Source organism: Pseudophryne corroboree, assembly GCF_028390025.1.
Source record: "Pseudophryne corroboree isolate aPseCor3 chromosome 3 unlocalized genomic scaffold, aPseCor3.hap2 SUPER_3_unloc_2, whole genome shotgun sequence".
Lineage (NCBI taxonomy): Eukaryota > Metazoa > Chordata > Amphibia > Anura > Myobatrachidae > Pseudophryne > Pseudophryne corroboree.
Genome location: NW_026967508.1, coordinates 1,163,251 through 1,188,928, shown reverse-complemented (window position 1 = coordinate 1,188,928; position 25,678 = coordinate 1,163,251). Strand labels below are relative to the sequence as shown.

Genomic DNA, 25,678 nt, shown 5'->3' with positions numbered 1-25,678 from the left:
CAAACACGGTTAACAGATTTGGATAACAGAGGGAGGAGAAACAATATCCGTGTGCGGGGTTTGCCGGAGGATGTCCCTCAAACAGGCCTGATTGACGCTCTTACGAAAATCTTCAACGAGATCTTGGGTAATTACCCCAACGATACCATCACTTTCGATAGGGCCCATCGAGCTCTGAAACCAAGAGGTCTCTCCGCAGACAGACCACGTGATGTAAGCTGCAGATTGCATTATTTTTCTCAGAAGGATGACATTATGCGCTAGGTTCGCCAACGATGGAGTTGATTTCAACGGTTCAACGATCCAGATCTACCAAGACTTGTCCTGGCACACACTCCAACAACGGAAAGCCCTCAAGCCCCTAACGGATGAACTCCGTAAACGCCAATTGAAATACCGCTGGGGCTTTCCCTTTAATCTCCAAGTCTCCTCATCTGGGAAAACCCACACCCTCAACTCCTACTCGGACCTCCCCGAGTTCTGTACAGGACTTGGCATACCGAAACTTGAATTGCGCGACTGGGACTTCCCTACTCCAGAGCTACCATCTCTCCAACCCCTGAGTACAGGAGCACCCTGGCAGGTGGTGCGGAAGGCTGGGAGGAAAAGCTCCAGTGGGCCCCCCTCCGACAAAGACTCACGTGTTACCTGATTGATGACCTGAGATCTTCTGTTTGTTCTTGTTCTCCTTAAATTGTCTCTCTAGGTTACAGCGTGATACTATTTCTCACTACTGACGAACCTGTACCCAATATTTTGCCGTCACGGGGGCTATGCCCCTTCCATTATATGTTGGGTCGCTGAACGTTAGTTCCTGTTTCCCGACCATGAGATTTCTTCCATCCTGCAACTCGGAGATTCCTTCAAGTTAACGAGGTTTACAGCCTAAAGTTTATAATTAGTTAAAACTAAATATGTGTATTGATTAATGCATTGTATTTGCTCATTTCTCAAATATGCCTTTGGCGGTGGCTCCCTCATCCGCCCCTCACCCGCTCCTGGCTGCTATGCCTCTTGGGTTTCTGATCCTTAGATGGACCAGCTGCCCCACCGCGGTTTTTTTGATTGTTATTGTTGTTTTTTCTAATTGCCTTGTTCCTTTCTTTTTCCCCTCTAATCATTCCTCTTTCCTCTTGTTGACCACTCTGGGCCCACAGCCTTCCAACACGACTCATGCCTCCCATGACATCCCCTGGTAGAATTAAAATAACATCGATCAACGCTAAGGGCCTTAATGTACCGGAGAAAAGAGCCTCCCTCCTACGGACTATCTGGGCCGACAGAGTAGATGTTGCACTGGTCCAGGAGACGCATTTTAAAATCTCAGCTAAGATCCCCTCCTTGACTAACTACCGCTTCCCCCAGGCCTTTTATAATAACAACCCAGACTCTAAATCAAAAGGTGTAGCGATACTATTCTCTAGGACCCTCCAGCTTTCAGATATATCAGTTCATAAGCTGATTCCGGGTCACCTCCTAATAATGCGATGTAAAATATGCATGTGCCCATACACATTTGATGCACTCTACGCCCCAAAGACCAGGTCCCATTTTTTCGCTCTGCCCTTTCCCAAATGGAGCCTCTTCTTTCAGGCGTTGTTGTTTTGGGGGGTGACTTGAATTGGATAATGGACCCATCATTGGATTCATCCTCTAGTTCCCCACGGACCTCCCAGCGACAATACCGACAGGTTAGAAGACTATTCCATGATATCCAGCTGGCTGACTCCTGGAGGATCCTCCACCCCTCTGACAGAGATTACTCCTTCTATTCACCCCCACACAAAGCCTACTCCCGACTCGATTACCTATTCCTTAGCCATAGACATCTTCCTTTACTGATAGACTCCTCCATTGGCATGATAACCTGGTCTGACCACGCCCCGGTGTCCATGACTCTTTCAACCCCTCAAACTACCCCGGGTCAATGGACCTGGCGTCTTAATGAATCATTACTACAGGACCAATATTGCGGGGGAGAAATAGAGAAGGCCTTGACTGAATTCTTCTCCATAAATGATACCGACGATGTCTCTAAGATTACCCTGTGGGAAGCGCATAAATGCACCATAAGGGGCAAACTTATACAGCTGGGGACATTTATGAAGAAACAGAGGTCAGCATTAATCACCAAACTACTGCAACGACTCCATCTCCTTGAGTCCTCTCACAAAACATCTCTATCAGAGACTGATTACCTAGAACTACTTGAGACACGGGCCCAACTAAAGAAAACCCTCACTGACAGTATCCAGCTCTCTGTCCGTAAATGCAACTCCAAATACTACCAGTGGGGTAATAAACCTGGTCGTCTCCTGGCCCAGGCACTTAAAGCCCAACGCTCCTCTTTGTTTACAAATAGCGTGAAGGATTCTCGGGGCGCTCCCCGTTTCAAAACCCCTGAAATAGCTGCATGCTTTAAACAGTATTAATCCCTTTTATACAACCTCGAGAGGGGATCCGGTGGCGCTACTCCCCCCTACGACTTCCTAAAGGCGAAGGCATATTTAGAAAAGGTGTCATACCCTGTCCTATCTCCTCCAGATAGGGAAGCTTTGGAACTACCCTTTACCCAGCAAGAGCTGGAAAGCGCTATGGCCTCGACACCCTCTGGCAAGAGTCCGGGGCCGGACGGCTACACGCTTACTTACTATAAACAATTTAAAGGACTCCTCTCCCCCTATCTCCTCCAGGCCTTTAATTCTATATCCGCAGGTACACATTTCTCAGACCAGTCTTTGGAGGCCCACATTTCCGTTCTTCCTAAACCCGGTAAAGACCCCTCGGTGTGTCCCAGTTATAGCCCATATCTCTTCTAAATGTCGATGTCAAATTTTTCGCAAAACTGATGGCGAATAGACTGAATGTATTCCTGCCTTCTCTAATTCATAACGATCAGGTGGGCTTTGTCCCAAATCGCGAGGCTAAGGATAATACCACCAAGGTATTGAGCCTAATCCACATGGCATCCCATGATAACTCCCCTACAATGCTGCTATCCACTGATGCCGAAAAGGCCTTTGATAGAGTCAGTTGGGGTTTTATGAGGTCTGTGCTGGGACACATCGGACTAGGCCCCCGGGCACTTGACAGGATTATGGGACTCTATAGATCGCCCACAGCTCGAGTTCGAGTGAATGGCTCCTTGTCCGACCCCTTTCCCATAGGAAACGGGACACGACAGGGCTGCCCACTCTCCCCCCTACTCTTTGTTCTTTGTATCGAAGCCCTTGCTAGAGCTATCAGGGCCAACGATTGTTTTACGGGCCTGAGGGTCGGCGATACAGAGCCCAAACTTTCCCTGTTTGCAGATGACTTATTAGCTACAATAACGCACCCGGTCTCCTCCCTCCCCCATTTTATGAAGGAGTTGTCCTATTTCGGGTTACTTTCCAACTTCAAAATAAATATGTCCAAATCCTGCGCCTTAAACATCTCCACCCCTCCTGACACAGTGGCTAAACTTAAACAATCCTTCCCCTTCACCTGGAACACCTCCCACCTGTCCTACTTGGGAATACAACTACCGAGCGATCTCTCCCGCTTGGTTTCTTTGAATTTTATGCCCCTTCTCCGAACTCTCAGGGCTGATTATAGCAGATGGTACCTTAAACCACTCTCTTGTCTCGGGAGGGTGAATGTTGTGAAGATGAATACTCTCCTTAAGATACTCTACAATCTCCAGGCCCTCCCCATACGGATCCCAGACTCCTGGTTCAAGTCCATCCAACTCCTGATACAACAATTTATCTGGTCCCGGAAACGGCCTAGAATTAGCCTGTCCACTATGACTCGCCCCACCCGATGTGGTGGTTTCCAGTTACCTGATATCAGAGGCTATTATTGGGCAATCATGCTTAATAGGGTCTTGGATTGGACGAGGAGTCGGGACACAAAGCAGTGGATGGTTTTGGAGGGGCATTATATGCAACAATTCCCAGAGATTTTCCCCTGGCTCCCTGCCCTCCCTCCCCTCACCCAACTGTCACCGCGACCCTTTCATTTTGGAAAAAAGCACGCCGCTGGCCCTTCCTCTCTTCAGACTTCGGCCCATTGACCTCTTTTCTAGCCAACCCCGACTTCTTACCCGGCTTAACACTCTCCCACTTTTGTGATTGGGCCCTCGAGGGTCTCTTCAGGGTAGGCCAGCTAGCGACCTCCTCGGGAGTTAGACAGTTTTCGGAAGTGCGAACTAAATGGGAAATCCCACAACACGATTTCTGGAAATATTTACAACTTAGACACTTTCTGCATTCCAAACACAGATATCTTCTAGCATCTAGGGAACTAACACAGTTTGAGAGGTTGTGCACCTCTACGTGCAACCTCCAGCACACAGTTTCCACACTTCACAAACTATTACAGAACCCCGATGCTCAGGCGCCCCTACCCTACCAATTGGCTTGGGAGAAGGACCTCGGGATTCAATTATAAGACAAAGATTGGCGGTCGATATTTCTCAAATCCCATAATAGTTCAGTCTGTGTACAAGTCAGGGAAACCCAATACAAACTTTTAATGAGATGGTACAGACACCCCTCCCTCCTCCACTTCATGTATCCTGGAGTGACAGATAAGTGCTGGAGATGTCTTAATGCCACCGGTTCCCTACTGCACATCTGGTGGAATTACCCCCTACTCCGACCATACTGGGCTGATGTCATCTCCATTTCACAGGACATACTTCTTACCCCTGTCCCTACTGACCCGGCCTTTTGGTTGATCTCCCACTCTCCTATACCACTGGCTCAACACAAAACATCATTACTTCGCCACCTGTCTAATGCAGCATGGGCAGTTATTCCCACTCTATGGAGGTCTCCATCCCCGCCTACTAGAAAAACATGGTTCACTAGAATCAACTATTATATGAACATGGAGAACATCCTCCTGGTCTCCAGAGATGAACTCCTAGAGTTCACGACCACTTGGTTACCATGGATAGAATATACGTCCTCCAAAGAATACAAAGACTATATCTGCACCACTAAATGATTCGTCCCGCAGCTGATCAATTAAAGAGACTGCATAACCCTACCCCCCCCTTAGTCTGTGGGCCCCCAGGCTCGGTCACACTACGTTTTCTTTTACCTTTCCCTTCATTTCATACTTCGGTCTTTTCTATAGTTTTTCCACTGAGTTACTTATGTTACCATGATTACATTCTCTCAATTTGGATAGACAGCGAGCAGGGACTGCGACAATTTCATAGAACACCCTACTAATGTTTGTAAATGCTCTGACTTCTTGTGTCTAGGGGGGTTAGCCACCCTGCTCCTTAAGGCTAAACAGCAATTGATTGTAACTTTATGTCCAGAAACACTTTTGTCTAAACGATATGTAATCTTCATATTTCTCTAAATAAAAACAGATTATACAAAAAGAATATTTATGGTATGAACTGGCCAGTCAGGTCTCAAAATGTATGGCCTAATATTAGTCAGTAGGAGATTACCCCCCAGTCATCTCCTTGAACACTGTTCCTCATGTCCTCCTATTCTCTTGTATAACATTTGGGTGATCCATTTCTAAAAACTACTACACATGCTGCAAAGTTACTTTCCTTTCAATCCAATCAGTTAATAGATATTATCTGTAAAATGGATAAGAAGAAAAAACATACACAATACAATCTGAACAATAAAACACCAGCTCAAGCATTTATATAATGGAGAAAAAAATGGAGACACAGTGCCAGGAAAAATACTATGCTTAAAAAAAAATCTGTTCTATAGAAAAAAACACCTTCAATTTACATATTTTCACCTGGGTAAATCTGTGTGAACAATTGTTTAACAATACGTGACTTTAATCATTTTTCTAAATTGGAACAGGAAATTACTTCTCACTTGTGTGAATTCTCTGATGACTGATTTATGTGTAAAATATTTCCCACACTCAGAACATGGAAACAACTTCTTACCTGTGACTTTTCTGATGCTTAACAAGATGTGATTTTCTTGTAAAACATTTCTCACACTCTGAACATGTAAATGGCTTCTCTACTGTATGAATTGTCTCATGTCTAACAAGATGTGCTTTCTGTGTAAAACATGTCCCACACTCAGAGCAGGGAAATGGCCACTCACCTGTGTGACTTCTCTGATGTGTAATAAGGACTGATTTAAGTGTATAACATTTCCCACACTCAGAACATGGAAATGGCTTCTCACCTGTGTGACTTCTCTGATGTGTAACAAGATCTGATTTTTGTGTAAAATATTTCCCACACTCAGAGCATGGACATGGTTTCTCACCTGTATGAATTCTCTCATGTCTAACAAGACATGATTTCTGTGTAAAACATTTCCCACACTCTGAACATGTAAATGGCTTCTCTACTGTATGACTTCTCTTGTGTCTAACAAGATGTGCTTTCTGTGTAAAACATTTCCCACACTCAGAGCAGGGAAATGGCCTCTCACCTGTGTGACTTCTCTGATGTGTAATAAGGACTGATTTAAGTGTATAACATTTCCCACACTCAGGGCATGGAAATGGCCTCTCACCTGTGTGACTTCTCTGATGTATCACAAGCTCTGATTTCTTCTTAAAACATTTCCAACACTCAGAACATGGAAATGGCATCTCACCTGTGTGACTTCTCTGATGTTTAACAAGATCTGATTTTTGTGTAAAATATTTCCCACACTCAGAACATGGAAATGGTTTCTCACCTGTATGAATTCTCTCATGTCTAACAAGACATGATTTCTGTGTAAAACATTTCCCACACTCAGAGCATGGAAATGGTTTCTCACCTGTATGACATCTCTGATGTACAACAAGATCTGATTTCTTGGTAAAACCTTTCTTACACTCAGAGCATGGAAATGGTTTCTGTTTAACAAAAACTGAATGACATATAGAACTTTTACCAGATTCAAAACAAGATAATATTGTAACATCTTTATGAGCTGTACTATGTATAGCAAGATCTGAATTATCTGCAGAACATTCTTCATGATTGTAGGGACCAGATGATACATCTGCACTGTGACGTACTGGATGTATATTTAGGGTAATGGGGTATTCTCCTGGAGAATCTTGTCTGATGTTATCTTCTATTTTAAAATCTGAAGACAATGAGGACACAATGAGATCTCCCTCCAAGGTATTTCTGCTTGTTTCTTCATCTACTGGAAACAAATGTATGAAAATAGACAATTGTTTACATTAAGGAGCAAGTGTTCATGAATGTCTCAGTGCTTGTTTAAACATGCTTAAGTCTGAGCTGATCGTCTTCCCACCATTTGGAATCCTCTCAATTCCCATGAATTTACTATCCATCGACAACATCACCATCTTTCCCACAACTCCGCCCTCTACTTCAATCCGCATATTCAGTCCCTCTCTCAGTCTGGTCACTTCCCCCTTCAAAAGATCTCCATGATCAGATCCTGGAGGTATCTAAGACCCTCATCCACTCACTAATCATCTCTAAACTGGAATACTGTAACTTCCTCCTATGTGGCCTCTCCAACTCCAATCACCCTCCATTCTATTTCTCCACCTCCACTATCCATCTGTCCTTAAAATTGATGCCAGGCTCATCTTCTCCAAACCAGCTGCTTCTGCCTCCCCTTTACTATAGACCTTACACTGGCCCCCCTAACCTATAAAGCCCTCACCCAATCCCACCCCCCCCTACATCTCCCTCTATGCGTCCACTGCCCACTTCCGTCCGCAAATGACTGGTGGCTTTCCTCCTAACTCATTATCTCCTCCCACTGCTGCCTCCAAGACCTTGCCTGTGCTGCTCCTCACCACTGGTACACTTACACTCTTAGACCGGTATGAGGTTCTCCAAAGCCTCATACTGGTTCTCAGAATAGACTTCTTTACGAAAGCTTTCCTGCTGTCATTATAAAACACCTTTCTATGCTCTTCAATGTCTCTGCTGTTGGCCTTCAACCTATAGATTGTAAGCTCTAATGAGCATAGCCATCTTCCCTTTTGTGCTTTTGCAAACCTACTGTGACTCTGTTCAGTAATAAGCATTTATTACTCACCTGTGCTGAAACCTGTAGGGATTGCTTCCTCCTTATACTGCTGATCACCCCACACATACGTCTCTTCTTCCTTTAGGTCTTCTGCCTTATTATCAATCAAATACATCTCTTCTTCTCCCTTTATATCAATTACATATGTCTCTTCCTTTCTCTTTATATTTTCTACCTTAACAGTAGTCGCATATGTCTCTTTTTCTCCCTCTATATCTTCTGTTTTCATATCAGTCACATACGTCTCTTCTTCCCCCTCTGTATCTTCTACCTTTATATCAGTCACATACGTCTCTTCTTCCCCCTCTGTATCTTCTACCTTCATATCAGTCACATACGTCTCTTCTTCTCTCTCTGTATCTTCTGCCTTCATATCAGTCACATACGTCTCTTCTTCTCCCTCTGTATCTTCAACCTTCATATCAGTCACATACATCTCTTCTTCTCCCTCTATATCTTCTGCCTTCATATCAGTCACATACAGCTCTTCTTCCGCTATATCTTCTGCCTTATTATCAGTCACATACATCTCTTCTTCTCCCTCTATATCTTCTACCTTCATATCAGTCACATACGGCTCTTCTTCCGCTATATCTTCTGCGTTATTATCAGTCACATACGTCTCTTCTTCGCCCCCTATACTTTCTACCTTCATATCAGTCAGTTCTTCACCCTACATAACACACACACAAAAAAATAAGATTTTACATACCGGTAAATCTATTTCTCGTAGTCTGTAGTGGATGCTGGGGACTCCGTAAGGACCATGGAGAATAGACGGGCTCCGCAGGAGACAGTGCACTTTAAGAAAGAATTTAGATACTGGTGTGCTCTGGCTCCTCCCTCTATGTCCCTCCTCCAGACCTCAGTTAAAGAAACTGTGCCCGGAAGAGCTGACAGTACAAGGAAAGGATTTTGGAATCCAGGGCAAGACTCATACCAGTCACACCAATCACACCGTATAACTTGTGATAAACTTACCCAGTTAACAGTATGAACAACAACGGAGCATCAGATCAACCCTGATGCAACCAACATAACCCTTATTTAAGCAATAACTATATACAAGCATTGCAGAAAAAAGTCCGCACTTGGGACGGGCGCCCAGCATCCACTACGGACTACGAGAAATAGATTTACCGGTAAGTAAAATCTTATTTTCTCTAACGTCCTAGTGGATGCTGGGGACTCCGTAAGGACCATGGGGATTATACCAAAGCTCCCAAACGGGCGGGAGAGTGCGGATGACTCTGCAGCACCGAATGAGCAAACACAAGGTCCTCCTCAGCCAGGGTATCAAACTTGTAGAACTTTGCAAAAGTGTTTGAACCCGACCAAGTAGCTGCTCGGCAAAGCTGTAATGCCAAGACCCCTCGGGCAGCCGCCCAAGAAGAGCCCACCTTCCTTGTGGAATGGGCTTTTACGGATTTCGGCAGCGGCAATCCCGCCGCAGAATGAGCCTGCTGAATCGTGTTACAGATCCAGCGAGCAATAGTTTGCTTTGAAGCAGGAGCACCCAGCTTGTTGGGTGCATACAGGATAAACAGTGACTCAGTTTTCCTGACTCTAGCCGTTCTGGCTACATAAACCTTCAAAGCCCTGACCACATCTAGTAACTCAGAATCCTTCAAGTCACGAGTAGCCACAGGCACCACAATAGGTTGGTTCATATGAAAAGATAACACCACTTTTGGCAGAAATTGCGGACGGGTCCGCAATTCCGCCCTGTCCATATGGAAAACCAGATAGGGGCTTTTATGTGACAAAGCCGCTAATTCTGACACACGCCTAGCCGAAGCCAAGGCTAATAGCATGACCACCTTCCACGTGAGAAATTTTAACTCCACGGTTTTAAGTGGCTCAAACCAGTGTGACTTCAGGAAACTCAACACCACGTTAAGATCCCAAGGTGCCACTGGAGGCACAAAAGGGGGCTGAATATGCAGCACTCCCTTCACAAACATCTGAACTTCAGGAAGAGAAGCCAGTTCTTTTTGAAAGAAAATGGATAGGGCCGAAATCTGGACCTTAATGGAACCCAATTTTAGGCCCAAAGTCACTCCCGACTGTAGGAAGTGAAGGAAACGGCCCAGCTGGAATTCCTCCGTAGGGGCATTCCTGGCCTCACACCAAGCAACATATTTTCGCCATATACGGTGATAATGTTTAGCCGTCACGTCCTTCCTAGCCTTTATCAGCGTAGGAATAACCTCCTCCGGAATGCCTTTTTCTGCTAGGATCCGGCGTTCAACCGCCATGCCGTCAAACGCAGCCGCGGTAAGTCTTGGAACAGACAGGGCCCCTGTTGCAACAAGTCCTGTCTTAGAGGCAGAGGCCATGGGTCCTCTGTGAGCATTTCTTGCAGCTCTGGATACCAAGTCCTTCTTGGCCAATCCGGAACAATGAGTATTGTTCTCACTCCTCTTCTTATGATTCTCAGCTCCTTGGGTATGAGAGGAAGAGGAGGAAATACATAGACCGACTGGAACACCCACGGTGTCACTAGAGCGTCTACAGCTATCGCCTGAGGGTCTCTTGACCTGGCGCAATACCTCTGTAGCTTTTTGTTGAGGCGGGATGCCATCATGTCTACTTGTGGCAGTTCCCACCGACTTGCAATCTGCGTGAAGACTTCTTGATGAAGTCCCCACTCTCCCGGGTGGAGGTCGTGCCTGCTGAGGAAGTCTGCTTCCCAGTTGTCCACTCCCGGAATGAACACTGCTGACAGTGCTCTTACGGGATTCTCCGCCCAGCGAAGAATTCTGGTGGCTTCCGCCATCGCCACCCTGCTCCTTGTGCCGCCTTGGCGGTTAACATGAGCCACTGCGGTGATGTTGTCTGACTGAATCAGCACCGGTCGGTCGCGAAGCAGGGTCTCCGCTTGTCGTAGGGCGTTGTATATTGCCCTCAGTTCCAGGATGTTTAGTCTCCTGACTTGACCACAGACCTTGGAAATTTCTTCCCTGTGTGACTGCTCCCCACCCTCGGAGGCTTGCGTCCGTGGTCACCAGGACCCAGTCCTGAATGCCGAATCTGCGGCCCTCGAGAAGGTGAGCACTCTGCAGCCACCACAGGAGAAACACCCTGGCCCTGGGGGACAGGGTGATCAGCCGATGCATCAGTAGATGTGATCCGGATCACTTGTCCAACAGATCCCACTGAAAGGTCCTCGCATGGAACCTGCCGAAGGGAATGGCCTCGTATGATGCCACCATCTTTCCCAGGACTCGCGTGCAGTGATGCACCGACACCTGTTTTGGTTTTAATAGGTCTCTGACTAGTGTCATGAGCTCCTGAGCCTTCTCCATTGGGAGATAAACCCTCTTCTGGTCTGTGTCCAGAATCATGCCCAGGAATGGCAGACGAGTCGTAGGAATCAACTGCGACTTTGGAATATTTAGAATCCAGCCGTGCTGCTGTAACACTTCCCGAGAGCGTGCTACGCTGATCAGCAACTGCTCTCTGGACCTCGCCTTTATGAGGAGATCGTCCAAGTATGGGATAATTGTAACCCCTTGCTTCCGCAGGAGCACCATCATCTCCGCCATTACCTTGGTAAATATTCTCGGTGCCGTGGAGAGACCAAACGGCAACGTCTGGAATTGGTAATGACAATCCTGTACCACAAATCTGAGGTACGCTTGATGAGGTGGATAAATGGGGACATGAAGGTAAGCATCCTTTATGTCCAGAAACACCATAAAATCCCCCCCTTCCAGGCTTGCGATGACCGCTCTGAGCGATTCCATCTTGAACTTGAACCTTTTCAGGTATATGTTCAGGGATTTTAAATTCAATATGGGTCTGACCGAACCGTCCGGTTTCGGTACCACAAACATGGTTGAAGGAGGGGAACCTTTACCACCACCTGCTGAAGATACAATTTGTGAATTGCAGCTAACACTCTCTAATGGGGAAGCTGGCAGGGCCGATTTGAGGTAACGGTGAGGGGGCATCTCTTCGAATTCCAGCTTGTATCCCTGAGACACAATCTCTATAGCCCAGGGATCCACCTGGGAGTGAACCCACTTGTGGCTGAAAATTCGGAGACGCGCCCCCACCGGGCCTAGCTCCGCCTGTGGAGCCCCAGCGTCATGCGGTGGATTTAGTGGAAGCCGGGGAGGACTTCTGTTCCTGGGAACTAGCTGTATTGTGCAGCTTCTTTCCTCTACCACTGCCTCTGGCAAGAAAGGACGCACCTCGTACTTTCTTGCCTCTTTGTGATCGAAAGGACTGCATTTGGTAATACGGTGCTTTCTTAGGTTGTGAGGGAATATATGGCAAAAAATTTGACTTTCCAGCCGTAGCTGTGGAGACCAGGTCTGAGAGACCGTCCCCAAAAAATTCCTCACCCTTGTAAGGTATAACCTCCATGTGCCTTTTTCAGTCGGCATCGCCTGTCCATTGCCGAGTCCACAGGACCCTTCTGGCAGAAATCGACATTGCATTTATTCTAGAGCCCAGTAGGCTAATGTCTCTTTGGGCATCTCTCATATATAGGACAGCGTCTTTTATATGCCCCAGGGTCAGTACTATAGTATCCTTGTCCAAGGTATCAAGTTCCTCAGATAAGGTATCTGTCAATGCTGCTACCGCACTACACATCCAGGCCGACGCAATCGCCGGCCTTAGTAGGGTACCTGAATGTGTATAAATAGACTTCAAGATACCCTCCTGCTTTCTATCCGCAGCATCTTTTAGGGTGGCCGTATCCTGTGACGGCAGGGCTACCCTCTTGGATAAGCGTGTTAAAGCTTTGTCTACCCTAGGGGAGGATTCCCAGCGTAACCTGTCCGTTGGCGGGAAAGAATACGCCATAAGCATCCGTTTGGAAATCTGCAGTTTTCTATCTGGAGATTCCTAAGCCTTTTCACATAACTCATTTAACTCATGTGAAGGGGGAAAGGTCACCTCTTGCCTTTTTTCCCCATACATATAAACCCTCTTGTCAGGGACTGGGGTTTCCTCTGTGATGTGCAACACATCCTTCATTGCTATAATCATGTAACGGATGACTTTAGCCATTTTAGGCTGTAACTTTGCATCATCGCCATCGACACTGGAGTCAGAATCCGTGTCGACATCTGTGTCAACAATTTGGGATAGTGGGCGCTTCTGAGACCCTGACGGCCTCTGCGACATAGGATCAGGCATGGGCTGAGACCCCGGCTGTCCCAAGGCTTCTGCTTTATCCAACCTTTTATGCAAGGAAGTAACATTATCATTTAAAACCTTCCACATATCCATCCAATCGGGTGTTGGCGGCGACCCCACATTCATTTGCTCCCGCTCTGCTTCCACATAGCCTTCCTCGTCAAACATGCCGACACAAGCGTACCGACACACCACACACACAGGGGATGCTCTTTTTGAAGACAGTTCCCCCACAAGGCTCTTTGGAGAGACAGAGAGAGAGTATGCCAGCACACACCCCAGCGCTATATGTCCCAGAAGTCACACAGTAACTTAGTGTTAACCCAGTAGCTGCTGTATATATTGTTTTTGCGCCAAATGTATGTGCCCCTCCTCTCTTTTTACCCTCTTCTACAGTGATTCTGCAGAGGAAAGCCTGGGGAGCTTCCTCTCAGTGGAGAGAAAATGGCGCTGGTGAGTGCTGAGGAAGAAGCCCCGCCCCCTCAGCGGCGGGCTTCTGTCCCGCGTTTATGTGTAAAAATATGGCGGGGGCCCATGCATATATACAGTGCCCAACTGTATATATGCTGCTTTTTTGCCAAGAGGTTCTTAATTGCTGAACAGGGCGCCAACAGGGCGCCCCCCCCCCCCCCCCCCCCTGCACCCTACAGTGACCGGAGTGTGTGGGTTAGTGTGGGAGCAATGGCGCACAGCTGCAGTGCTGTGCGCTACCTCATATGAAGACTGGAGTCTTCTGCCGCCGATTTTGACGTCTTCTTGCTTCAGACACCGGCTTCTGACTTCTGGCTCTGCGAGGGGGACGGCGGCGCGGCTCCGGGATCGGACGACCAAGGGTGCGATCCTGTGTACGATCCCTCTGGAGCTAATGGTGTCCAGTAGCCTAAGAAGCAGGACCTATCTTCTGTGAGTAGGGCTGCTTCTCTCCCCTCAGTCCCACGTAATAGAGAGTCTGTTGCCAGCAGATCTCTCTGAAAATAAAAAAAACCTAACAAAATACTTTCTTTCTAGCAAGCTCAGGAGAGCTCACTAAGTAGCACCCAGCTCTTCCGGGCACAGATTCAAACTGAGGTCTGGAGGAGGGGCATAGAGGGAGGAGCCAGAGCACACCAGTATCCAAATTCTTTCTTAAAGTGCCCTGTCTCCTGCGGAGCCCGTCTATTCCCCATGGTCCTTACGGAGTCCCCAGCATCCACTAGGACGTTAGAGAAAACATATTATTCTGATTTCTTTAACTGAAATTAAATGGTTTATCAGTGTATAAGACACACAAAGATACATTAGAGATCATATAATAACAGTGGATTTGGTATTTGGTGATACATTAAATCCCATTTACCGGATCCTTCTGTGGCATCCTGTTATTCTCCTCTGTACAATACTCTGAATAAAGAGGATGGGGACATCTCTCTGGGGTATTGTTACTGTTACTGGCCCCATCTGTAGGAGACACACAGTGACTGAGTACATTGTATATATGTGATTATCAGATGTGTATCTAGGTGGCCCCCATAGCGGCTCTCTCCATTACACTACATGACAGTCTCCTCTTACCCAGTGATGTGAGGGGCCGGTGATTCTCCATCATCACGTCCTTGTACAGACTCCTGTGTTCCTCTATATACACCCACTCCTCCATGGAGAAATAGACAGTGACATCTTCACAGGTCATCACCCAGACACATCCCCTGGTGTTACTGTATAATGTCCCATTCCCAGCAGTCACCTCTCCAGTCATCACCCAGACACATCCCCTGGTGTTACTGTATAATGTCCCATTCCCAGCAGTCACCTCTCCAGTCATCACCCAGACACGTCCCCTGGTGTTACTGTATAATGTCCCATTCCCAGCAGTCACCTCTCCAGTCATCACCCAGACACATCCCCTGGTGTTACTGTATAATGTCCCATTCCCAGCAGTCACCTCTCCAGTCATCACCCAGACACATCCCCTGGTGTTACTGTATAATGTCCCATTCCCAGCAGTCACCTCTCCACTCATCACCCAGACACGTCCCCTGGTGTTACTGTATAATGTCCCATTCCCAGCAGTCACCTCTCCAGTCATCACCCAGACACATCCCCTGGTGTTACTGTATAATGTCCCATTCCCAGCAGTCACCTCTCCAGTCATCACCCAGACACATCCCCTGGTGTTACTGTATAATGTCCCATTCCCAGCAGTCACCTCTCCAGTCATCACCCAGACACATCCCCTGGTGTTACTGTATAATGTCCCATTCCCAGCAGTCACCTCTCCAGTCAGTAGCTGAATGATCTTGTAGAGGAGTTCCAGGATCTTCTGGTCATTGAGGTGGAGGCACCGTGATGGGGCTCTGGGTCCTGCTCAGTCCTCCTGACACAAGGGACGGCTGCTGCGTGTCTCACACTCACATTACAGTGTAATCCTGTGTATTGGGGGAGACATCAATAAAAAGATAAACAGAATTCAAATTAATTCAAGTTATTTTTGTACAGGTTAATTGTGCAAAAAATATACTAGGGTCCGTATTACACTAACAATTCTATCTGTTATAAATTCCCATATACACTCTCTAGTGAGTTGTATACAGCCGACTACATACAAGCACTGCAGATCCAACCTTCATGGTCGTAAACTTCTAAGCTCTCAGTCTATAGCCGCACTCCCCTGCACCCTAAGGTTACAGCCTTCTGCAGACACATTACCTTCTGTTTAACGAAGCCTGTCACCTTTCCTTACAAATCCATGGTCCGCTCTACTTGGGCAACCGGTAAAGACTTTGGGCAAGCCAAGAAAGCAATCCAGATCCACAGTGCAACTTTATTCCTGTAGCCTTTGGGAGTTCCCCAGTCATGGAGCCCCAGTAGGCCTTTTCTGCAGAGTCCACAGATAAAAGTGCTCTACCTGGGGTGCACACGTCTCCAGCAACTTATTATTATATGACTTTTATTCAGATACATTTACATTGCGAACAGTGAAGGATTTTACCTCAGGAATACCGGCTGGAACCGCCACTGATTGCGTATTATAAAACTCTGTCTAATGGACACTGAATGCAAGCGTAGTCTGTCTGTTTATTATCTCACTAGTTACCAGCCAATATAATATAACTGTAATGAGCACACCCAAATAGAGAAACACTTGAATTGCTTCATCGGGCGCCAACTAGTGGCCGCCGGCGCACAAGACACTTGAGTTACCCCCATAGAGGTGAGGAGCAGCTGTAGCTACAGAGGACAAATCATTACTGTCTGTGTATTCCCTATAGGGAGCTGTGCAATGTCTCACTGGCTACTGTGCCAGGAAGAGCTGACAGTGCAAGGAAAGGATTTTGGGAATCCAGGGTAAGACTCACACCAGCCACAACAATCACAACGTATAACTTGTGATAACTTTACCCAGTTAACCGTATGAACAATCACAGAGCATCAGATAAACTCTGATGCAACTATAACATAACCCTTATTTAAGCAATAATTATATACAAGCATTGCAGAAGAAGTCCGCACTTGGGACGGGCGCCCAGCATCCACTACGGACTACGAGAAATAGAATTACCGGTAAGTAAAATCTTATTTTCTCTAACGTCCTAGTGGATGCTGGGGACTCCGTAAGGACCATGGGGATTATACCAAAGCTCCCAAACAGGCGGGAGAGTGCGGATGACTCTGCAGCACCGAATGAGCAAACACAAGGTCCTCCTCAGCCAGGGTATCAAACTTGTAGAACTTTGCAAAGGTGTTTGAACCTGACCAAGTAGCCGCTCGGCAAAGCTGTAATGCTGAGACCCCTGTGGCAGCCACCCAAGAAGAGCCCACCTTCCTTGTGGAATGGGCCTTAACTGATTTAGGCAGCGGCAACCCAGCCGCAGAATGAGCCTGCTGAATCGTGTTACAGATCCAGCGAGCAATAGTTTGCTATGAAGCAGGCGCCCCAAGCTTGTTGGAAGCATACAGGATAAACAAAGATTCTGTTTTCCTGACCTTAGCCGTTCTGGCTACATAAACCTTCAAAGCCCCGACTACATCCAGTGACTCGGAATCCTCCAAGTCAGTAGTAGCCACAGACACCACAATAGGTTGGTTTATATGAAAGGATGAAACCACTTTCGGCAGAAATTGTGGGCGGGTCCGCAATTCTGCTCTATCCGCATGGAAAACCAGATAAGGGCTTTTATGTGACAAAGCCGCCAATTCTGACACACGCCTAGCCGAAGCCAAGGCTAATAGCATGACCACCTTCCACGTGAGATATTTTACTTCCACCGTTTTGAGTGGTTCAAACCAGTGTGATTTCAGGAAACTCAACACCACGTTAAGATCCCAAGGTGCCACTGGAGGCACAAAAGGGGGCTGAATATGCAGCATTCCCTTTACAAACGTCTGAACTTCAGGCAGAGAAGCCAGTTCTTTTTGAAAGGAAATGGATAAGGCCGAAATCTGAACCTTAATGGAACCCAATTTAAGGCCCAAAGTCACTCCCGACTGTAGAAAGTGAAGGAAAAGGCCCAGCTGGAATTCCTCCGTAGGGGCATTCCTGGCCTCACACCAAGCCACATATTTTCGCCATATACGGTGATAATGTTGAGCCGTCACACCCTTCCCTAGCCTCTATCAGCGTAGGAATGACCTCATCCGGAATGCCTTTTTCTGCTAGGATCCGGCGTTCAACCGCCATGCCGTCAAACGCAGCCGCGGTAAGTCTTGGAACAGACAGGGCACCTGTTGCACAAGTCCTGTCCTAGAGGCAGAGGCCACGGGTCCTCTGTGAGCATTTCTTGCAGATCTGGATACCAAGTCCTTCTTGGCCAATCCGGAACAAAGAGTATTGTTCTCACTCCTCTTTTCCTTATGATTCTCAGCACCTTGGGTATGAGAGGAAGAGGAGAAAATACATAGACCGACGGGAACACCCACAGCTATCTCTGCAGCTTTTTGTTGAGGCGGGATGCCATCATGTCCACCTGTGGCAGTTCCCACCAACTTGCAATCTGCATGAAGACTTCTTGATGAAGTCCCCACTCTCCCGGGTGGAGGTCGTGCCTGCTGAGGAAGTCTGCTTCCCAGTTGTCCACTCCCGGAATGAACACTGCTGACAGTGCGCTTGCGTGATTCTCCGCCCAGCGAAGAATTCTGGTGGCTTCTACCATCGCCACCCTGCTCCTTGTGCCGCCTTGGCGGTTTACATGAGCCACTGCGGTGATATTGTCTGACTGAATCAGAACCGGTTGGTCGCGAAGCAGGGACTCCGCTTGACGTAGGGCGTTGTATATGGCCCTTAGTTCCAGGATGTTGATGTGAAGGCAAGTCTCCTGACTTGACCACAGCCCTTGGAAATTTCGTCCCTGTGTAACTGCCCTCCACCCTCGGAGGCTTGCATCCGTGGTCACCAGGTGTTAGGATCTCCTGCTCTGTGCTGCCACGTCGCCATGGCAACCGGGAGGCAAGTGTTAGCGAAGTAACCTGAGCGCAGCTGATACTCCGGTCCGGGTTTTTACTGTGTAGTGGTTACAGGCTCTGTGCACGGCAGGGAATCCGGCGCTGGTTTTGTGCTCACAGTCTGTGAGGTCTGAGTGGGGCGTGGACAGCACCTGCTATATAAACCATCCTCTCAGGCTAGGCAAATGCTGCTGAATCTTTGTTTGTTAGTCAGTTCCAGAGAGTTAGCTAGTACTGTGTGACTTTGTATTTACTTGTTGCTTACTGCGAATAGGCCCTGGGATTCGGTACTTCATTCTGCCAATCCGGACCTAGCAGTAAGACTGGAGTCAGTTGTTTGACCTGCTGGGGTTCTTTGGCTATTCTGTGAACCCAGCAGGTTTGCGGCTGTACTCTCAGACCTGCTTGCTTAATCCTCCCTCACTGTGCAGGGCGTCCAGGTGTCAGTTTAGTGGCAGTAGCTGAACCTGTGCCCTGCAAGTGGGGGTTAGGATTGTGGATACTCTCCTTGTGTCTATATTTCTATCTCTGACCAAGGAGTTTATTCCCACACCCGGGGATGACAGCCATTTGGGTTGTCGTTGACAGGTTTTCGAAGATGGCGCATTTCGTTCCACTGGTTGGGTTGCCATCGGCCAGACGCCTGTCTGAGTTATTTATGTAGCATGTTGTGCGCCTCCACGGGTTGCCACTTGATGTGGTCTCTGACCGTGGATCCCAGTTTGTGGCCAAATTCTGGAGGGCATTTTGTTCTGATCTCCAGATTTCTGTGAGCTTGTCGTCAGGCTACCATCCACAGTCTAATGGGCAGACTGAGAGGGTGAACCAGTCCTTGGAGCAGTTCCTCAGGTGTTATGTCTCCAAGTGTCATACTGACTGGGTTGCTCATCTGTCCATGGCGGAGTTTGCCTATAACAACGCGGCTCACTCTGCTACAGGGATCTCTCCCTTCCTTTGTGTGTATGGGCATCATCCTAAGGCCAATTCTTTTGACCCCCTGGATTCCACGTCTGGTGGTTCCTCTGTTGTTTCGGTCCTTAGGGGTATTTAGAGGAAAGTGAAGAAAGCCCTCGTGTCTGTGTCATTAGTGACCAAAAGGGTTTTTGATAAGCGGAGAAGACCCTGCAGCTTCAAATTAGGAGACTTCGTCTGGTTGTCCACCAAGAATTTGAAGTTGAGACAGCCATCTCATAAGTTTGGCCCCCGGTTCATCGGCCCTTATAAGATCACCAGGGTTATCAATCCGGTGGCATTTCAGTTAGATCTGCCCCGTTCATTGGGTATCAATAAAACATTTCATTGTTCCCTTTTAAAACTGGCGGTTAGTAATCCTTCTTCCAGTGGAAGACCTTCTCCTCTTCTGATATGGGGTCAGAGGGAGTTTGTGGTTGAAAGGGTTCTTGACTCCAAGAGGGTTCGGGGTCGGCTGTCATTTTTGGTGCACTGGAAGGGGTATGGCCCGGAGGAGCGGTCGTGGGTGCGCAGTTGTGATCTTCATGCCCCCAGACTGATACGCTCTTTCTTCTCGCAGTTCCCCGATAAACCCGGTGGTAGGGGTTCTTTGACCCCTCGTCAGAGGGGGGGTACTGTTAGGATCTCCTGCTCTGTGCTGCCACGTCGCCATGGCAACCGGGAGGCAAGTGTTAGCGAAGTAACCTGAGCGCAGCTGATATTCCAGTCCGGGTTTTTACTGTGTAGTGGTTACAGGCTCTGTGCACGGCAGGGAATCCGGCGCTGGTTTTGTGCTCACAGTCTGTGAGGTCTGAGTGGGGCGTGGACAGCACCTGCTATATAAACCATCCTCTCAGGCTAGGCAAATGCTGCTGAATCTTTGTTTGTTAGTCAGTTCCAGAGAGTTAGCTAGTACTGTGTGACTTTGTATTTACTTGTTGCTTACTGCGAATAGGCCTTGGGATTCGGTACTTCATTCTGCCAATCCGGACCTAGCAGTAAGACTGGAGTCAGTTGTTTGACCTGCTGGGGTTCTTTGGCTATTCTGTGAACCCAGCAGGTTTGCGGCTGTACTCTCAGACCTGCTTGCTTAATCCTCCCTCACTGTGCAGGGCGTCCAGGTGTCAGTTTAGTGGCAGTAAGCTGAACCTGTGCCCTGCAAGTGGGGGTTAGGATTGTGGATACTCTCCTTGTGTCTATATTTCTATCTCTGACCAAGGAGTTTATTCCCACACCCGTTGGTAACCCTTTGGGGTTTTTTCTGTTGCTCTTAGCAACATCATTTCAGGTGCTCCACATGTTAAATCACTACACATCGCTTCATTGTCCGCTCTATTCCATCTGAGCATTCCTGACACTAGGGAGACACCCAATTCCTGAGTCTTTGGGCTTCTCCGTTCACTTTGTGTTTATTAGTTATTCCATCACCTCCTGTGTATGTTATGTTATACTGTCTGTGAGTTCGTTTGCTTCGCTTCCCTCTCTGTTCGTACACCGGTATACTCCTGTTAGCACTGGTGTGCGTAACATATTCAGCAGCCTTACTCCTGTTGAAATTTTGTGGGAATATGGAGCATACCCCTCAAAATACTTTGCAACAGGCGGTCGATCAGGTGCAGGTCCTGACTCGACAATTTAATGAGATGTCCATTAAAATGAACACCCCGCAGGCCGCTAGCGGAGCTCCCGCAGCAGCAGCGGCAAGTTCAGGGGTTAAGGAGCCGAAAGTAAATCTCCCGGATCGTTTTTCTGGAGATCGCTCGCAGTTCTTTTGTTTCAAGGAGAGCTGTAAGCTATATTTCAGGCTTAGGCCCCAGTCTTCTGGGTCGGAGATTCAGCGGGTGGGCATGGTGATTTCCTTGCTACAAGGAGACCCACAGGTCTGGGCATATGGGTTACAGCCTGACTGTCCGTCGCTTAAAAGTGTTGATGCTTTTTTTACGGCACTGGGCATGTTGTATGATGACCCTGACAAGATGGCTTCAGCCGAGGCTCAGATTACGGTTCTTAAGCAAGGGCGACGGCCAGCTGAGGTTTATAGTACGGAGTTTCGGAGGTTGGCTCATGATACCCAGTGGAATGACCCAGCCCTGAGAAACCAGTACCGAAGGGGCCTTTCTGACCAGATAAAGGACCAACTGGTACAATATCCCTCGCCTGATAGCTTAGATCAGCTCATGCAGTTATCCATCCGGGTGGATAGACGGCTGAGAGAGCGTAGGCTTGAAAGGGAGACAGCAGTTTCCTTTTTTCCCAAGGGAACCTCAGACTCTGAGGAATATTCCGAGGAGCCTATGCAGATTGGGGCTACCCTCCTCTCCTCGCGTGAGAAGACGCGGAGGAGACAGCAGGGTTTGTGTTTGTACTGTGGGAATAAAGGTCATGTTGTAGTATCATGCCCAGAAAAACCGGAAAACTTCAGGGCCTGAGGGTGATGGGAAATATCCTGTCAGGCCAGAAGTCAGAATTTCCTAAAAAGACTTTTCTCATTCCGGTGACTTTGGAGATCCTCGGTCAAACTGTCAAGACTGAGGCCTTTGTTGACAGTGGGGCCGATGGGGTTTTCATGGACTGTCAATTCGCCCTGGAACACTCTGTTCCCTCAGTACCTTTGGCATCAGAGATTGAGATCTGTGGGTTAAACGGGGAACCATTGTCCCAGGGTAAAATTACCTCCTGCACCAGCCAAATTCCTTTGTTTATTGGAGCCACACACTCTGAAAAATTGTCTTTTTATGTGACTGTTCTTTTGCCCCATTGGTTTTGGGGTTACCCTGGTTAAGGGCCCATAACCCTCAATTTGACTGGGTCTCTGGGGAGATTCTTAGTTGGGGTAGTGATTGTTTCAGGAGTTGCTTGAGCCTTCCAGTCAGGCTCTCGCAGCTAAGTTTGCCAGGATGTTATGCAGATTTTGCGGATGTGTTCTCCAAAAAAGTTGCGGAGGTACTGCCTCCCCATCGCCCCTATGACAGTGCCATTGATTTGTTGCCGGATGCTAAGCTTCCCAAGAGCAGGTTGTACTCCCTGTCACGTCCTGAGACTCAGGCTATGGCAGAGTACATTCAGGAGAACTTGGCTAAGGGATTTATCAGACCCTCACAGTCCCCAGTTGGGTCGGGGTTCTTTTTCGTGGGTAAAAAGGACGGTTCGTTGCGACCCTGCATTGACTTCAGGGAATTGAACCGTATCACGATTAAAAACTCGTACCCACTGCCTCTCATTTCGGTTTTGTTTGACCAGCTTCGTACTGCCACCATTTTTTCTAAGATTGACCTACGCGGTGCTTACAATCTAATCCGAATAAGAGAGGGGGATGAATGGAAGACTGCCTTTAATACCCACTCAGGGCATTATGAATATTTGGTGATGCCTTTTGGGCTCTCTAATGCCCCGGCAGTCTTCCAGGAATTCATGAACGATGTGCTCAGGGAATATTTGGATAGATTCTTAGTTGTTTATCTAGATGACATCCTAATCTTCTCTCATTCCCTGGAGGAACATCGGAAGCATGTACGCTTAGTCCTCCAGAAACTCAGAGACCACCAGCTTGGGGCGAAGCTGGAGAAGTGCGAGTTTGAAGTCCAGCAAATCGCATTTCTAGGGTATATTATCTCCTCAGAAGGTTTCCAAATGGAGGGTTCTAAAGGTACAGGCAGTCCTGGATTGGGTGCAGCCCACTAGTTTGAAGGCGCTTCAGCGTTTTCTGGGCTTTGCGAATTTTTATAGACGGTTTATCGCTGGATTTTCGTCTATAGTGGCCCCCTTGGTGGCACTCACTAAGAAAGGGGCGGATGTTGCTCACTGGTCTTGTGAGGCCAAAGCGGCCTTTGCCCGTCTCAAAAGGGCATTTGTCTCGGCCAAGGTGCTGCGACACCCAGATCCAGAGCGTCCTTTTGTGGTAGAAGTGGATGCCTCTGAGATAGGTATTGGGGCAGTGCTCTCTCAGATGGGGGTGTCTGATAATCGCCTTCATCCCTGTGCTTACTTTTCCCGTAAATTTTCGTCTGCCGAGATGAATTATGATGTGGGTAACCGGGAATTGTTGGCTATAAAGGATGCATTCGGGGAGTGGAGACACTGGCTTGAGGGGGCTAAGTTTGTGGTCTCAATTCTCACCGACCATAAGAATCTGGCATATTTAGAGTCAGCGAAGCGGCTCAATGCCAGGCAGGCACGATGGGCTTTGTTTTTTGCTCGCTTTAATTTTTTGATAACACATCGCCCTGGGTCAAAAATCATCAAGGCTGATGCGCTCTCGCAGAGTTTTGCTCCAGTTCAAGAGACCACCGAGGAGCCATTGCCCATTGTGTCCCCATCATGTATTAAAGTGGGCATTACCCAGGACCTCTTGTCATTAGTCCTTAGAGCACAGGAGCAGGCTCCTCCAGACCTTCCGGTAGGTCTCTTGTTTGTGCCTCCTAGGTTAAGACAGCGAGTGTTCCTGGAATTCCATGCCAAGAGGTCGGCAGGGCATCCGGGTATTGCCAGAACTCGGGAGTTGCTGTCTAGGGCGGTGTGGTGGCCCTCGGTGGCTAGGGATGTGGATCAGTGGGTTCGGGCATGTGACGTTTGTGCCCGAAATAAAACTCCTAGAGGGGTTCCTGTTGGCCCATTACATCCACTCTCTATTCCGTCTAAGCCATGGACCCACATTTCCATGGATTTTGTGGTGGACTTGCCCAAATCCTCGGGGATGACAGCCATCTGGGTTGTCGTTGACAGGTTTTCGAAGATGGCGCATTTCGTTCCACTGGTTGGGTTGCCATCGGCCAGACGCCTGTCTGAGTTATTTATGTAGCATGTTGTGCGCCTCCACGGGTTGCCACTTGATGTGGTCTCTGACCGTGGATCCCAGTTTGTGGCCAAATTCTGGAGGGCATTTTGTTCTGATCTCCAGATTTCTGTGAGCTTGTCGTCAGGCTACCATCCACAGTCTAATGGGCAGACTGAGAGGGTGAACCAGTCCTTGGAGCAGTTCCTCAGGTGTTATGTCTCCAAGTGTCATACTGACTGGGTTGCTCATCTGTCCATGGCGGAGTTTGCCTATAACAACGCGGCTCACTCTGCTACAGGGATCTCTCCCTTCCTTTGTGTGTATGGGCATCATCCTAAGGCCAATTCTTTTGACCCCCTGGATTCCACGCCTGGTGGTTCCTCTGTGGTTTCGGCCCTTAGGGGTATTTGGAGGAAAGTGAAGAAAGCCCTTGTGTCTGTGTCATTAGTGACCAAAAGGGTTTTTGATAAGCGGCAACGTCTGAAATTGGTAATGACAATCCCGTACCGCAATTCTGAGGTACGCCTGATGAGGTGGATAAATGGGGACATGAAGGTATGCATCCTTTATGTCCCGAGTCACCATAAAATCTCCCTCTTTCAGGCTTGCAATGACCGCTCTTAGCGATTCCATCTTGAACTTGAACCTTTTCAGGTATATGTTCAGGGATTTTAAATTCAATATGGTTCTGACCGAACCGTCTGGTTTCGGGACTACAACATGGTCGAATAATAACCCCCTCCTTGTTGAAGGAGGGGAACCTTGACCACCACCTGTTGAAGATACAATTTGTGAATTGCAGTTAACACTGTTTCCCTCTCGTGGGGGGAAGCCGGCAGGGCCGTCGGCGAGGGGGCATCTTCTCAAAGTCCAGCTTGTATCCCTGAGACACAATATCTATTGCCCAGGGATCTAACAGGGAGTGAACCCACTTGTGGCTGAACTTACTAAGGCGTGCCCCCACCGGGCCTAGCTCCGCCTGTGGAGCCCCAGCGACATGCAGTGGATTTTTGTAGAGGCCGGGGAGGACTTCTGTTCCTGGGAACTAGCTGTGTTGTGCAGCTTCTTTCCTCTGCCCCCGCCTCTGGCAAGAAAGGACGCACCTCGGACTTTCTGGTTTCTTTATTCGAAAGGCTGCATTTGATAATGTCGTGCTTTCCTAGGCTGTGCAGGAATATAAGGCAAAATATCAGAATTACCAGCTATAGTTGTGGAGACCAGGTCTGATAACCCTTCTCCACACAATCCTCAGCCTTCCATATGCCTCTTAAGTCGGCATCATCTGTCCATTGCATATTCTACAGGACACGTCAAGCAGAAATCGACATAGCTTAGACTCTAGGACCCAGTATACTCATGTCTCTTTGGGCATGTTTTA

General features: G+C 47.9%; 1 protein-coding gene across 5 annotated transcripts in view; it reads right to left on the bottom strand.

The window, feature by feature from the left end:
- Positions 1 to 5,634: 5,634 nt before the first annotated feature.
- The window catches only part of LOC134983636 (oocyte zinc finger protein XlCOF22-like), a 49,691-nt gene continuing 29,647 nt past the window's right edge, over positions 5,635 to 25,678 (bottom strand). The window contains exons 2-6 of one of the 5 annotated variants that reach the window (XM_063949315.1): positions 15,409 to 15,562; positions 14,709 to 14,787; positions 14,494 to 14,594; positions 8,013 to 8,676; positions 5,635 to 7,139 (exon numbers count right to left, since the gene is read on the bottom strand). In XM_063949315.1, the coding sequence (XP_063805385.1) occupies positions 5,920 to 7,139; positions 8,013 to 8,676; positions 14,494 to 14,594; positions 14,709 to 14,742 (2,019 nt within the window). In that variant the 5' untranslated portion in view covers positions 14,743 to 14,787; positions 15,409 to 15,562 and the 3' untranslated portion in view covers positions 5,635 to 5,919. Of the gene's footprint in view, positions 7,140 to 8,012; positions 8,677 to 14,493; positions 14,595 to 14,708; positions 14,788 to 15,408; positions 15,563 to 25,678 lie in introns of those variants that run through there. The other 4 variants (XM_063949316.1, XM_063949317.1, XM_063949318.1 and 1 more) reach the window with 4 other exon arrangements.